Here is a 14741-nt window from a genome sequence, read left to right on the forward strand (position 1 = left end):
ATGAATATTAACCACTCTATCAATTTGCCGGTCTTCTTTCCTAACTACTAAAACAAAGGACAGTACAAATTGCATTCTTTGGACGTGCATAGACAACTTAGGTTTTACATTCATAGGACATCTGGTCATAGGCAATCCGACCAGTTGTTTGTCTCCTTTGCCAAATTTAATCTAGGTAAACCAGTTTCAAAAGTTACCTTATCGAAATGGATTTCACAATGTATCATCACGTCTTATCAAAATTCCAGCAGGCCCGCACCTCAGGGAGTTCGTGCCCACTCAACTCGGTTCATGGCTACATCTGCCGCCTTCAAATCCAGAGTGTCCTTGGATGATATCTGTTCAGCAGCCACTTGGGCTTCATCTCATACCTTTATCAGTCGTTATAAGCTGGACATTATCTCCAGAGGGAGAACTTCTTTTGGCTCCGCAGTGCTCCGGAATATCCTTCCATGAAGGCCGCCCAAGGTTTAGGTAGCTGGGGACTCTGTCCCACAGGTTTCAGACCAAATGAAGTTAACCACTTCAGATTAAGAAGTTATGTACTCACCATAACGTTCCATCTGAGTGGGTAGACTTCATTTGTCTGTAACTGTTCCCCCCCTCCATCCCCCTGACCTTCAGAGGTGTTTTATGTTCTATAGTGGTGTACCTCTCCGAGAAGGTGGTTATTTACCTGCTTTTGTGGTTGCGGGCAAACTTGATCTGAGGTCAGTCAGGGTTGGCAGGGGATTATGGGTAAAAGGAGGAGCTAGGAGCTCGGATCGAAGCTTTGTAAAAGTTGCCGTCTCGGATCCGAATCCCACAGGTTGCAGACAAATGAAGTCTACCCACTCAGATGGAACGTTATGGTGAGTACATAACTTCTTATTCTACAAGATTTGTTGCTACTTCAGCAGTGTTCCAGTCTAGAGCTTCTATGGATAATATATGTGCAGCAGCTACTTGGGTTTCTCCCCATAACTTTTTTATTGATTACAAATTGGATTTAGTCTCTAGAGGAAGAGCATCTTTCGGTTCAGTGGTGCTCAAGAATGTCCTTCCATGAGTCCTCCTAAGGTTGCTGGAGAGTCAGTCCCATATGTCAGGGATAAAATGAAGACTGACAACATCAGATAAAGTAGTTTTGTACTTACCATAAAGTTGTAGTTGTGTTGTCCATCTTCATTTATGCTCGACTCCCCTCCCTCTATTCCCCGTCCTTTGAAGACTTTTTGATGGAATGGATACTTCCATTGTAATTATGATATTTATTAAGGCATAGCAGATATGGTTTCCATCAAGGCATTTTCTAATCTGCAAACTCAATTTGAGGTAACTGGGAGAGGGGGGATTGTGGGTAAGGATGAAACTCGAGAGTTTTTGGCCTGTGCGAGCTGTAGTAATGGCTGAGTTTGTTCCAAAATTGGAACTGAACCCATATGTCAAGGATAAACTAAGATGGACAACACAGACTGAATGTTATGGTGAGCACATAACTTCTTTTTTTGAAGTATACTTGGATGAATTACAGAAGTCAACTATTTTTTTAAAACTTACATGGGCAGTTGATGTTGACTCTACAGATTATCTTGCCATTATCAAAAAATTATGTAGAGAAAAGATACACTTCAGACATATATAGGAAAAACACGTATTTAAATTTTCTGCTTCATTTTAACAGTAACCATCCACTTTATCAAAAAGAAATATATTAAAGGGTTAAATGGTGTGTCTCTCTAGATTGGTTTCATAAGACAAAGTCTTTTGGTTGAATTGGGGAAACTATGTAATATGTTTTCTGAAAGAGGATATCCTAACCCTCTAGTGGAGAAGATTAGAGATCCAATTATTTTGGGAAGAGGAAGTCAATTTGCACTTAAATGTTGATATTGAGATAGCTTTAGCTTATGTACATTCAACCACACTTGTTGGCAAAAAAGTTGCAACATGGAAAAAATGGTTGCAGTGTTAAATAAAACGTTCAAGCCCCAACACATAGAAAAAATGTATATGACACATGGGAGAGTGCATTTTTAAATGAAACAAAACAAATATTGGGTTTACAACCCAAGATTTACATACAGTAGGGGCAAAACTTAAAAAAAATGTTTTTGAAAGCAGCACAGACATTAACAGCCACAAGGTCAAGCAATCTAGCATGATGAAATATGTCTTCTGTAGGTACTGTAAATTTATTAACGAAAGCCCATATGCAGCAATTGCAAATTTTGATAAAACATTAAGTTGCCCAGGAATCTGAAACTGTACCACCAAATCTGTAGTCTATCTAGCTACCTGCTTATCTTGCACATCATTCTATATAGGGAAAATGAATAGAATGCTAAAAGATAGAATATATGAACACACGATATTAAAAAACATAGCTCTACTAATGCACTTTATAGATATACATTAGAATGCCCTAATTACAAAAGATTTGTATTTAGAGTACATGTTTTTGGTAGGAAGGAAGAAACAAAGAACTGGTATTAGAAGAGAAAGAGCTTCAATAGCAGCTTTGGTTAGAAGTTACTAAAAGAGCAGGTCTAAATGACAAATTATCCATTAGCAGTATATTTGAAAGAAAAATAGAAACTGTAACAGTTTTAAATTGTTTTCTTTTTTAAACGGGTATTTCAAGCTATTTTATTATGTTATATGTGCGCGAGCGTGTGTGTGTTTGTATGTGTATATATATATATATATATATATATATACACACACACACACACATATATATATATATATATATATATATATATATATATATATATATATATATAAAATATATATATATTTGTGTGTGTGTGTGTGTGTGTGTGTGTGCACTTTTTTATTGGTTACTTCATTGGTATTTTACAATGACATGATTATCTCATAATTCATTGGTTATAACTGTTTGAAGCTTAGTATTTAAAATATGCATTTTTAGTAATTTTGGATCTCTGATGATGCCTTCAGATGGAAGGCGAAAGTGCTAAAATTTTCATCAAATAAACTTTGATTTTATTTATATTTTTTTCTACAGCATTTTACAATGTTTTTGGCATTCTTAGTTATTTGAGCACCTTCAAGTTAACCGTTTGGGGTCAGTTATTCTTTCTGCAGGGTTCACTGGAGGGGTATGATGGTTTTGCTTATATGAATTCCTGCCACTGACTTTTGTTACTGTTGTCTGATTATTGACAGGATTGACATGGCCGGATTATTTGCATGCTAAGTGCTGGGTTTTCAGACAAAGTTGTAATTTACTTTGGTCCCAGGAGGGCAAGCATTTGCAATTTTCTCATGAAGATTGTGATGTTTCTCTCTTTTTCTTTGTCTGTATATATATATATATATATATATATATATATATATATATATATGTATTCATTTTTGTAAACATTTTATACATGTATATGTACACACGCATTCACAGAGAGACGCACACAAACAAATACTAGTGCCCATTAGAAGATTGATTAATGTGCTGCTGTGCAACAGTAAGAGTGGGAGCTTAATATAGGAGGCATGACATAGTGCTGTAATATGTGTGTGCTTCTATAGGAGGGGTTGCTGGGAGATCACAAGCTGTTGTTCCTTTGCAATACAGATCACTACCTTCTACTAACACACCTCTACAGTTATGGTATACTATCACTACTATGGAGTTAGTATGTGGTATAAGTTATTTCTGTATTGTGCTAACACTTATGTTTAAAATCTGTAGCTAGCTTACATAAATTTTAAGAAGCAGTTGACTGATTGGAGCACAACAACATTTGACTTAGGACATTGGAATTAGGAATTGCCTTTTTTCCTGCATTTCTCAATATACTGGTTCTATGTTCATAGGTGGTTACTAGCCTGTGAGTCCAAGAACCATTTCAAGCCTAGACAAGCTTGCCCCAAATTTACCAAACTGTATCTGACATGTCAAAATCCAAAGAAATTTTACGGCTACAATATAGACTTGTACACATAAAAGGTTCAGAGACTACCCCATCCATTAGAAAAATAGATATTAAACCGGGGCAAATTTGTGATTTTCCGTACATTGATCCAAGTTAAGCTTGAGTAAGGTTAGGGATGAGCCTTGCTTCATATGGATGGGAAACCTGTTATAGAGAAGGATTAATTTTTGAGACACAGATCTGTCCCTCCAACATGTCCTGTTAAAGTGTCATATGAGGTTTATATCCTTAGAACATGCTTTAATGTACATGATGTACTATATACCATGTATCTGAATCTTCCCAGTATCGAGAGCACTCTGTATATGTCTGTAAACAGTTCTAGTATATCTTTGCTGAAATTCACAATACTGTATTTGCATTTGTCTTCATATGTTTCACTGGCCTAATAACCTATAAGTTTTCAGCAGAGTGCACATCAAACTTATTTTCCTGTTTTGTTTACAAAACAATTATAGGTAGGACTTTTGGGAATCCAGATGCTGTGGACTCGTGATTCAGAAAAAGCTTTGAAAAATGCAAAAGATGACAGCAAGATAATGCAGACAACCAATCAGAAATTCTTGGATCTTTTAAATACTCTTATTAGCCAGACAACTCGAGACCTATCTAAATTTGAGAGAGTAAAATTTGAAACATTGATTACAATTCACGTGCATCAGAGAGATATATTTGATGACTTGGTAAAGTACATTACTTTATTTAATATATAAGAACATTTTGCATCATTAGTATTGTCTATGAGGTTCACATTGTGATTGCCTGAAAGAACTAATTAATGGTGACAAACACAAAAACCTAATCAGTGGTAGAGAGTAATTGCTGCAAAGCTCATACAAGTTGTTTATGTATTGCAGGTATCAGTTTTCACTATTTATTTTCTTTCTTTGCACCAGGATTTAAAGAGTTTTAACCTGCTCTGTGGAAGTGATGGTATAAGAGTAGTATTATTCAACAGTCTATGAATCGGTGATGACGGTGCTATACTGTAAATAATGTCAGAGCTTCTCTTACTTCAGATTTTAGATATCCAGTCTGTCCACTTCACTGGATGGAATTGGCCCATCATTAGGTGACAACATGCAAAACAACTGTCCTCAAACAGATTGAACTTCTCCCCTGTCCCCCACAGTGCATCCCCCACTCTGTTTCCTCAGATCTCATTTGATGCCATAAGTCGTTCTTTCTTGCTTACATCTCCATAAAAATTAGATCTCCTAACTGCAGATGTCATTTATCTTTGTTGGTAGTTTCCAATTAAGTTGTTCACCTTTAATCTGCATTCTACCTTATTTCCTGGCTTGGCTTGCAGGCCTATCACAAACGTGTTTATCTTATTCAGGTTGTTTTCATTTGTGTAACTGTGTAGAAATCACTACTTTTATACTATATTCTATCTTTTTTGGTACTAGGTGCACTGGTACTGTGTTTTTTAGAATGGAAAAAGCCTTAGGGTTTAAAAAATACATTCTGTGTAGCCACAAGATGCCATCCCATATCACCTAGGGCTTGGTTCATCTAAAACAGCAGTGTGAAATGTGTGCAGATTTTGGGTACTGAACCTTAGAGGAGCCTAGAAACAAAGTAATTCTAAAGTGTCATAAGAATGAGAACTTAACCTGTGAAGAAAAAGAAGAGCAAGTAGTTAATAAATAAGTAAGCAAAACATGATAGAAGGATCGATCAGTAGATTTTTTAGTTTGGGATTGAGATTGATAAATATTACATTTGAGTGGGTGTGCTTATGCACACAAAGCCCTGACTTTCTAAATTACATTGTATAATAAAAATGCTTATTCAGTTTCCTCAGAGAATATATTTTAGTTTTTTTTTCCCCTTTAATGTCTTTCCTTCTTTACATCTTTTTAAGATTGTCACTTTAACAATCCATTCTCTTTTTTTGGAAATCTTAAGAGCATCAGTATGCGGTGGTGCAGCGGTAGCGTTGTTACCTCACAGCAAGAGGTTTTCCCTTTTGATTTTCAACTAGAGTGCCTTCTGTGTGGAGTCTGCATGTCCTCCCCACAGTCGAGTGGCGTTTGAAAGACATGCATAGAATGGGCGTGCCTTCGTTGAAGGTTGGGCGTCGAGCTGGCACCTCGGCACCCATAAAAAAGTCTACTGCTAATCATTAGCGGACCGGAGTCCCACTGTGACGACCCCTAAGCCGAAAGAAGAAGAAGAGCATCAGTACAGCCTCGTTCCATTCTGGAAGCATTTATTTTTAAACAAGTTACAGAGCTTCAGCTATAGAAATACTGCCTAAAACATTTCATTCATCCTATTTATCCAGCTTTTATATGCTGTCAGTCACTCATTTTATTTGTGTTACTTGGTGAACAGAAGTCAGATTATCTGTTTAGTGCTGCTGCACCATTACTAAAAATTAATGAGAATTCTGTACAGTTTTATGTGTGCTTTAGGCTTGCAATATAAATGTAGAGAATACAACAGCTGATATAAATGCACTACTTGTTTGAGTGGGTCTGCTTCTGCAGTAAACTAAAGCAAATTCGACAAATTCCATTCTCTCCCTGCTATTGCCACATGTTTTTAGACAGCACACAGAAGACCTTTCTTTCCTCTGCCTTTCAAGACATGTGTTTCAGTTATCCGTGATACTGTTTCAGTTATCCATGATTTAACTTTACATGTATATTTACATTTTTTAACTTTCTACAGATTAACAGATGTGCTGTTAAATACAAATATATTTGTGATGGATTTTTACTGTGATGTATGCAGTTTTACTTAAGCTGAATGCAATGTTAGCTTTATTGACCTTAAATTCCATTCTGTTATCCTTTAGCTAACAAAACTTCATGTTTAGTGTGAGCAAAGTAACAAACTTACAGTATATTTTTCTGAGGGTCACTTCTCATATTTTACATTTGCCTTTTTAGCAGAATTCATTTCAGTCAATTAAATGTATGTTTACATTGGTAGTTGTGCTTTTGAGAGAGATGGACATTTATATACATTTTTATAATCTGTCTTGACTAAGACCCTTTTAGCCAGGCATTGAAGTATATATCCTATTTCAGCTTTTATTCCTTTATTAATTTTTGACATGTTCCAGCAACACCATACTGACATTTATTTAAGGGTTTCCCACATTTACTCAGTGAAGAGTTTGTAAGCTGGTATCCCATTTTATTGAGACTGGAATACTATAACAGTTCCCACTGAATAAACATGAGGACTCATGTTTGCTCTTTTTGCTCAGTGGTTGTTTTTTTATCAGTAATGCAATTTAGACTTTTGTCAGTTCAGTGCTCTTCATAAATCACATTTATCTTGGACCTGTGGCACTTTGTCAACTGGCAAGACTTGCACTGCTTGATTCCGTACACACTCCATTCTACATTTGATAGCAACAACCTAGAATGCCAACTATGACCAATATAAGCTGCATTATTTTTCCTCCTCAGCCAACAATAATACCACACAGTCAAGAGAACCGTGTTTCTTTCATTCCATATTTGTGCTTTTTGAGCACTCTCCTTAGTCTGAGGTGGCTATTGGTATCAGGTACAATATCAAGGATATAAGTATAATATTCTTCTCTCACCAATGCACATGTACCAAATTTACTCAAATATATATTGACTCAAAATATAACATTACTTAATTTCTCCAACAGCAATGATAACTTTATAATTTTGCCCTCAAAAAGGAAAAAATCATGTTCATCATATTAATCACTAATGCAGTAGCCTTAGCTATAGGATTTTATCCTGCCAAGACCTTTCATGCACCCAAACTCTCTGACAGCTCTAGCTGAGCTGACTGCTGACTAAAAGACACGTTTGGGTACCAAGACTTCAGAGATTTACTGCTGCCAAAGAATATGCTCCTCTGAGGCTTTCACAGATTGATGCTGGGCATTTTACAGTTCCTTTGCAAATGGACAAGGGCAGTTGCCACAAGCTTCTTTACATATTAGATCTACTCACAGAAGAATAAGGGTGTTTGATACATCGCAACACCAATCAACTTCAATTGACTACCTGGGTGATAGGGTCTAATGTACTTTAGGCACCTGTTTACTGAGGACATGCAGCAGGATGGAGACAAGAAAGCCTGTGACTAGAAAATACTATATTAGCAAATGGAAAAGGTTTTCAAGTTGGTGTCGACAACATAACCAGCATTTATTCAGGGCTTTCTGACCTCTAGTTTTACAATACGTGTGGGATTTACTATCCTATGGCCTTTCTTACTTCACTGTCAGGGTTCATTTATCGGCCATTGCAGCATGTCTGCCCATGGATCTTCCCCTTTCAGTATATTCTCATAGGTTGGTACTAGGCTATTGGCCCTAGGGCCTATACAAGCCTAACCATAACAATTTCCTGGATATTTCTTCCCACAATGTTTACTTCTCTGGACCCCTGTCTAGCAGGGCGACTGACATGATCCCCGGGGTGAATTTCCTATCTCCCATCCAATCATCAAGGTTCCTTTTGAAGAGGGCCAAGGAGGCGCTCTGCTTGACATGTATGGGCAGTCTATTCCAGAGTATGGGGAGTCTCTGGGTCAGGAACCTATCCCTCCAGCATGTTTTGTTCATTGTGATGACAAGGTTTAGATCCCTGGAGCATGTGGCTCTGAAGGATTGGGATTTCTTTAAGTGGAGCATGTCCAACAGCTCAGGGTTTGACATGGCCTTGTATGTTAAGCAGAGATTGCCTCTGAGTAGACGATATGCCACAGAGTATAGCTGGAGTTTTTTTTAGACGGTCAGCTTATGGCATCTGCTTTAGGTCTGTGATTCCTTTAGTAAGGTATTTCTGTGGCCTTTCCAGCTGTTGCAGATGTCTTGTGAGGTACATACCAAACTGGGCATTATACTCTATAATGGGTCTAATGAGGGATGAGTACAGTGGGACAATTACCTCCTTTTTTTCTAGATGAAAAGCCCATAGTGATGAGGTGTGCCACATAGAAGGATTTCCTGACTGTTGTGGCGATGTGGTTATGGAAAGTGATACCACTGTCCACCTGTGTCCCTAAGTTTCTCATCACACTTTCAATGTTTAGTGTACTGCCACCTATGTGGTAATTCATGGGTACATGTTTTTTTCGAAAGGGGATAACTATACATACCTTGGTATTAAGCTTGAGCCCATGGCTCTGGCACTAAGCATCTGCTTCTGTAAGGCCCTTTTGTAGAATATCCACATCATTTGGGGTTTCAGTAATGGCTCCCAGTTTGCAGTCATCTGCGAACTTTGTTAGCCAGAGTCCCCCTAGTGTTGGCATGTACTTCAGAGAAGTAGATGCCAAACAAGAGTGGTCCCAGGACTGAACCCTGAGGTACTCCACTTGTCATTTGTCTGGAGCTGGATTTGGAGTCGGCTACTTTTACAGTCTGGGTTCTGTCAATAAGCCATTTGGCAACCCATCGAGTGACGTAGGGAGTTATGCCCAGCTTAGTAAGTTTATCTGTAATTCCAGAGTGGGGAGTGATGTCGAAGTCCAGATAGGCTGTGTGGGACCGCCTTACCCTCGTCCACAGCTCTGGAGACTGATTCAAAGAAGTCAATCCGGTTCAGGAGACAAGATCGGCCCTTCACAAACCCAAACTGGGTGGGGTCCAGTATTTGAACGTTGCCAATGTCTTTGTTTATAAGTTCCATGATAATGCGTTCTATGCCCTTGCTGATCAGGCTCGTCAGACTGATGGGACGGTAGTTCCCGGGATCCAAGGTGGATCCCCCCTTGTGGAGTGGGATAACTGTAACTGTGCGCCACTCAGTGGGCACGAAGCCTGAGGTGAGGCTATGATTAAACATGACACTTAGATGAGGTGCCAGTTCATTTTGTAGTTCATGTAGTACACATCCTGGGATGTCATCTGGTCCCATGGATGCTGTATTCTTAGCTTTGGAGAGTGCGGTTTCTACCTGTGTGGCCGTAATTACCGGAATTTGGCAATCTTTTGGTATTGAGATGGGCCCTTTAGGGGGTGAGGGGGATGAAGTTGGCACTAAATCGATCTGCCAGGATATTGGCAATATCCTTGGGATCAGTACATTTAATGCCATTCTGTTGAAGCTCAGAGCAGATCTGAGCATTGCCATTTAGATTCTTGACATAACTATAGATTGCCTTGTGGTTGTCTTTGGAATCTTTGGCAATTTTATTTTCTTAACTAGCTTTTGAGGATTTTATGAGGATCTCAGCTTCTTACTGAGGCCGGTGAGGGAGTTTTTTGCATCCTGAGATTTTCCTCTTTTCTGCAACAGTTTCTTCCTTCTGTTGTATAGTTTGTTTATAGCAGGGGACCACCAGATTGGTTTCCTTTTTTTGGAGGAGAGCATCTTGGTTCTATTTGGGATGGCACGATTCATGCACAAGTGGATGTGCTCGTACAGTGCCTTAGTGTAAGATTCTGCAGTCGAACTTTCAGATCCTGTCTGCATGGGTGTCATGACGTTTATCACTTCTGACTTCAGTAGCATGAAGTTGGTTTTGGAGAAGTTTTTTAAGGAGGTTTCCTTACTGGGGGGGTAGTGGTGGGATGTGGAATTCAAGGGTGATTTGCTTATGGACAGACCTGACCAATGAGGGGGTGACCACTGTTGTGGAGCATCTATCTCCCATGTTGGTAATGACCAGGTCTAGGATATTGGAGCCCCTGGTGGGACAATGGATTAGTTGATTCAGGGTGTTGGAATTGATGAATTCCAAGAACCGTTGGGAAAAGGAGTTGGTACCCGAGTAGTTTTCCCAGTTAATGGCAGGGTAGTTGAAATCACCCAGTATTAGAGTGTTTGGTTGTATCTTAATATTTTCCAGTATGTTTAGAAAGGTGTAGTGAGAATCTTGGGGCATGGTGGGGGATCTGTAGCAAGGTACAATTTGGATTGCAGTCTTACCTAATGTTAGTTGCACCTGGAGAATTTCAGATGCATTGTGTTGGGCAACAAGCCTGGAGGTGTGAATATCCTTGGTGAATATGGACACTCCTCCACTTTTAGTGTTTTGGTCTTGGTTTTGTGGCCGAAAAGTGTGTTAAGAGTTGTAGCCTGGTATTGCAGGGGTGCTCTCTGGAGCCTTGAACAAAGTCTCAGTTACTGCACAGATATCATGTTCTCCATTTTTAGGAGTGCCTCAAGAGAGTGCATTTTGAGGTTTAGCATTGAGTAGCATTACCTTCAGATTTTGCATGCTTCTATCTGTTACGGTGGTGGTTTTGTCCTTTGAACCTTGCCTAAAAAAGGCACTATAGGGGTGGCAAGAGCTTTAGCCAGTAACCTGAATCCCAGGGGTGACGGGTGCAGACCATCTCTGGCAAAGCATCATGGTTTGTCGATCATGTCTTCCCAGGCAGGCAGAAACTGGATCCCTTTGAATGACACCAGAAGCTTAGCCAATTGTTGAAGTCAATCATTTTGTCCTTATACTGTGGTATCATTCTGAGCGAAGGCAGGATGCTACTCAGGGCTAGGGTCATACCTGCTTGGGCCACATGATCCGAGAGCTCTTCCATGTCTCTTTTCATGTAGTCCAGGGAGGTTCATCTGAAGTCATTCACTCCAGCATGGACAATGACAGAGTCGTATTTGTACTTGTTGTGGAGTGACTTGAGTGCATGCGTTATGTGGCGGATCCTGGCGCCTGACAGGCATCTGACTATAATTTTCTCCTTGTTCATCCTGGTGAGTGGGACATCAGTGTGCCGGACGATAGATTCACCTATGACTAAAGTGTTAGGTGCATTGTCTTGCCTTAGGGGCTCTTGTTGGGTGGCACACTGGTGTTGTGAGCTATGTGTCACTTTGGTTGTGACTGGTGTTTTTTTTTTTTTTGCGTTTCAGCTTCGGAGGTCCTTGTTGCTTGGGCAGGTTAATGTTAAGGGCCTCTGTATATGTGGGTTTAGTGTTGCTTTGTGTGGGTGTTGATGGTGTGGGTTTTGAAGGGCTATGAGTTGCTTGAGGTGTAGTGCAGGTGTTAACCTTCTCCTCTTGACTGTCTAGCACAGTCTTGGCCGGAGAGAGCTTTGCTTCCAGTTTGGCTATGTAAGTGCATCTCTCGCAGGTTGTAATGTTGGGTGGTAGGAGGAGTGGGTTGTCTGTGTACATGAGGCAGTTGCCGCATTGCCCCAGTATGCCCAGATTCACCAGGTGGACAGGCGAAATCACCAGAAGCTGACCTTTGGACATGCCTGTTTAGGTGCTTTTTTTGTAAGGTATAAGAGCTGTTTTCCTTTAACTTTGCAAGGTACTTTGCAGTTATAGGCTGTTTAGTGCCTACGATTAATTTCTCCTTATTGACAAGGAGAGTTGAGTGCTTGTATCAATTTCAGGCTTCCTAGTGCTTTCCAGCAGGTTCTAGAGCAAGTGCTAGTCACAGGGGTTCAGATTTTAGTGCTACTACTGAGACACCAGCTAGTTCTAAGGGAAATTTTAAAGAGCAGACTTTCTGGCCCCTGGAATAGTTTAACTGTAGCCTTGCAGTGCTACACGATGTGAAAAATGTGCAAACACACGCGTTTTTAAGCCAGAAAGTTGAAAGGGATAGAAATCAGCCCAAAAAGGCAATAAAATTACAGTTTCGGAGCTGGAAACCACTCCTCTAGTGTTAGGCAGTACAATGCTCACCACTCCCACTGGTGAGCAGTAGGACTTCCCTCTACCACAGCAAGGTCTGGATAGCTCTGAACATAGAAAATAAAGTCCTGAGACAAGCAAAGCGTGGGATCTGGACTGGCTAGGAAAGGTGGGAAACGAGCAAACAAGATAGTATTTTTTTGTTGTTGTTAAAACAGGCTAAACAATGCTATAATACAGTAAATGAACACATAAAAGGCTAACACACTTGAGTGTGTAGTCCTAAACAGTAAATGCAATTAAAACTCTACAAAATTATCAATTTAAAACTTTTTAAATGAAGCAAGGCAAGTGCACAACTGAAACACGGTTTAAGAGGCAGTAATACAGCAGAATAAGTAGCTAGTCTACATATACAGAGAAGTCTATATATATATATATATATATATATATATATATATATATATATATATATATATACAGAAAAGCAGCTAAAACACACAAACAATTCAGATGCAGTGCAACCTAGAGCACTTGAGTTGTAGCAATATTAAGGCAAATACAGTTATAATAAATGCTCTAAAATATACTCTATATTTCCAAAATGTTTGACAAGCACAGTCAGAACACACGGAGATTCAGGCAATTTTTTTTTTTTTTTTTGAAAGGGAGAAAGGAGGAACAGAAGGCCTTTTCAGATGTTATCTCTGTATTGGGTAGAATGAGCTAATGACACTAGACTGGGAGGAGTGCCCCAGATCAAATTTACAGTAGGGGCGGGCAACTGCAAAGCCACCAAATATAACAACAAGACACCATCAGGGAGGGTGGGGACCAATACTAAAGCTATCCGCCTACACTCTTTAGACAGTAAACACTACAGAAAGCCACAAAATGAAAGTTTTTAAACAGATAAAGGAGCAAAGAGACTCTACAGAATGCTTTTAACTGCAAACAAATCCGTTACCCGTGCAGATTATTTAGTAGCAATAAAATGAAGTGTAAAACTATGCAGCAGGCAATAAAAAGTGCTATATATAAATTGCTAGAAACAGTAATCAGTATAAATAAGCCAAAAAAACAAGATACTTATATATCTCAGATCAGAATTGTAGTCAACGCCCCTCCTCCACAAAATGCTTTTGAAATGAGTTTTGCATAACAGGCCTCCAAGAACATGAGTGGGCCCCCCCTCAAGATTTTAATTTTGTGTTAGAGAAGCTAATTATTGCTCCATTTGAACCAGTTAATCTGAATGATTTCAGGTTCTTAACATGGAAAACAGTTTTACAGATTGCTTTGACCTGTGCAAGAAGGGTATCTGAAAATTGTTATCACAGGACCACACTCTACACTGTATATTTTGCCTATTTTCAAAGAAGATCTGAGATACTTACTTTTACTAAAGATTTAGTATAGTCTGCAGTTCACCACCTAGTGGATTTTTATTCCATTTGTACAAAAAAGTCTATACAAAAGGTTCTGAGGTATCAAACTGTACTTACTTTTTAAAAACCGACCAAGGAACAAAAAAAGAATGAAAAAACAAAACTGGTCCCTTGAGCCCAACGCATGAACAAGTCCAGCCAAAACCAATAAGATTGATTTAACGCAATTTTTATTTCCTTTAAAAACAAAAGCGTTTTCGCCACCAGTCATACAGTAGCTTCCTCAGAATAATATTTGAAAAAGCGCGCCAAGTATTTTAAAACCTTTAAGTACTAAGCGTATGATGTATTCGCATCATAATCTATTCTCAACAATAGAAAAAAGGCACACTTAATTAAACAAGTAGTCCACTACTAAAATTATTTAAAAACAGTAAACTTAAAAGGTACGAAAAATCATAATGCAGTTTGTAACTAACAATGCATTAATAAGAATTATTACTCCCAAAGAAGCAGAATCTTATAGGAAAATTACCTATAAATTCAATCGTGAGCTGGACAAAATGAAAAAAAAAAAAAAAATATATATATATATATATATATATATATATATATATATATAGAAATGTACTTCATATACATCCTTATGTATTAAAATAAAAACAACTAAGAATACATTGAATGAAATATACTTCATATGAAAACACTACAATTTAAAAAGTATTAATTCTATTTACATTTTTAGGAATATATTAGACTTACCAATAACCATAACCACTTATAAATTGCATAAGTCTAAAAACCAAAAAATGCTTATAACTATATAAAAAATGTGTGCATGCATCCAGAAAACTTAA

The 14741-nt window shown here is 38.5% G+C and overlaps 1 protein-coding gene across 1 annotated transcript in view; it reads left to right on the forward strand.

The window, feature by feature from the left end:
- Positions 1–14741, forward strand: part of LOC122816787 (dynein axonemal heavy chain 8-like) — a 9517065-nt gene that overhangs the window by 6399679 nt on the left and 3102645 nt on the right. The window contains 1 exon segment of the mRNA XM_044089814.1: positions 4397–4621. Coding sequence (XP_043945749.1) covers positions 4397–4621 — 225 coding nt within the window.

Source organism: Protopterus annectens, chromosome 1.part1 (assembly GCF_019279795.1).
Source record: "Protopterus annectens isolate FY-2018-M chromosome 1.part1, PAN1.0, whole genome shotgun sequence".
NCBI lineage: Eukaryota > Metazoa > Chordata > Ceratodontiformes > Protopteridae > Protopterus > Protopterus annectens.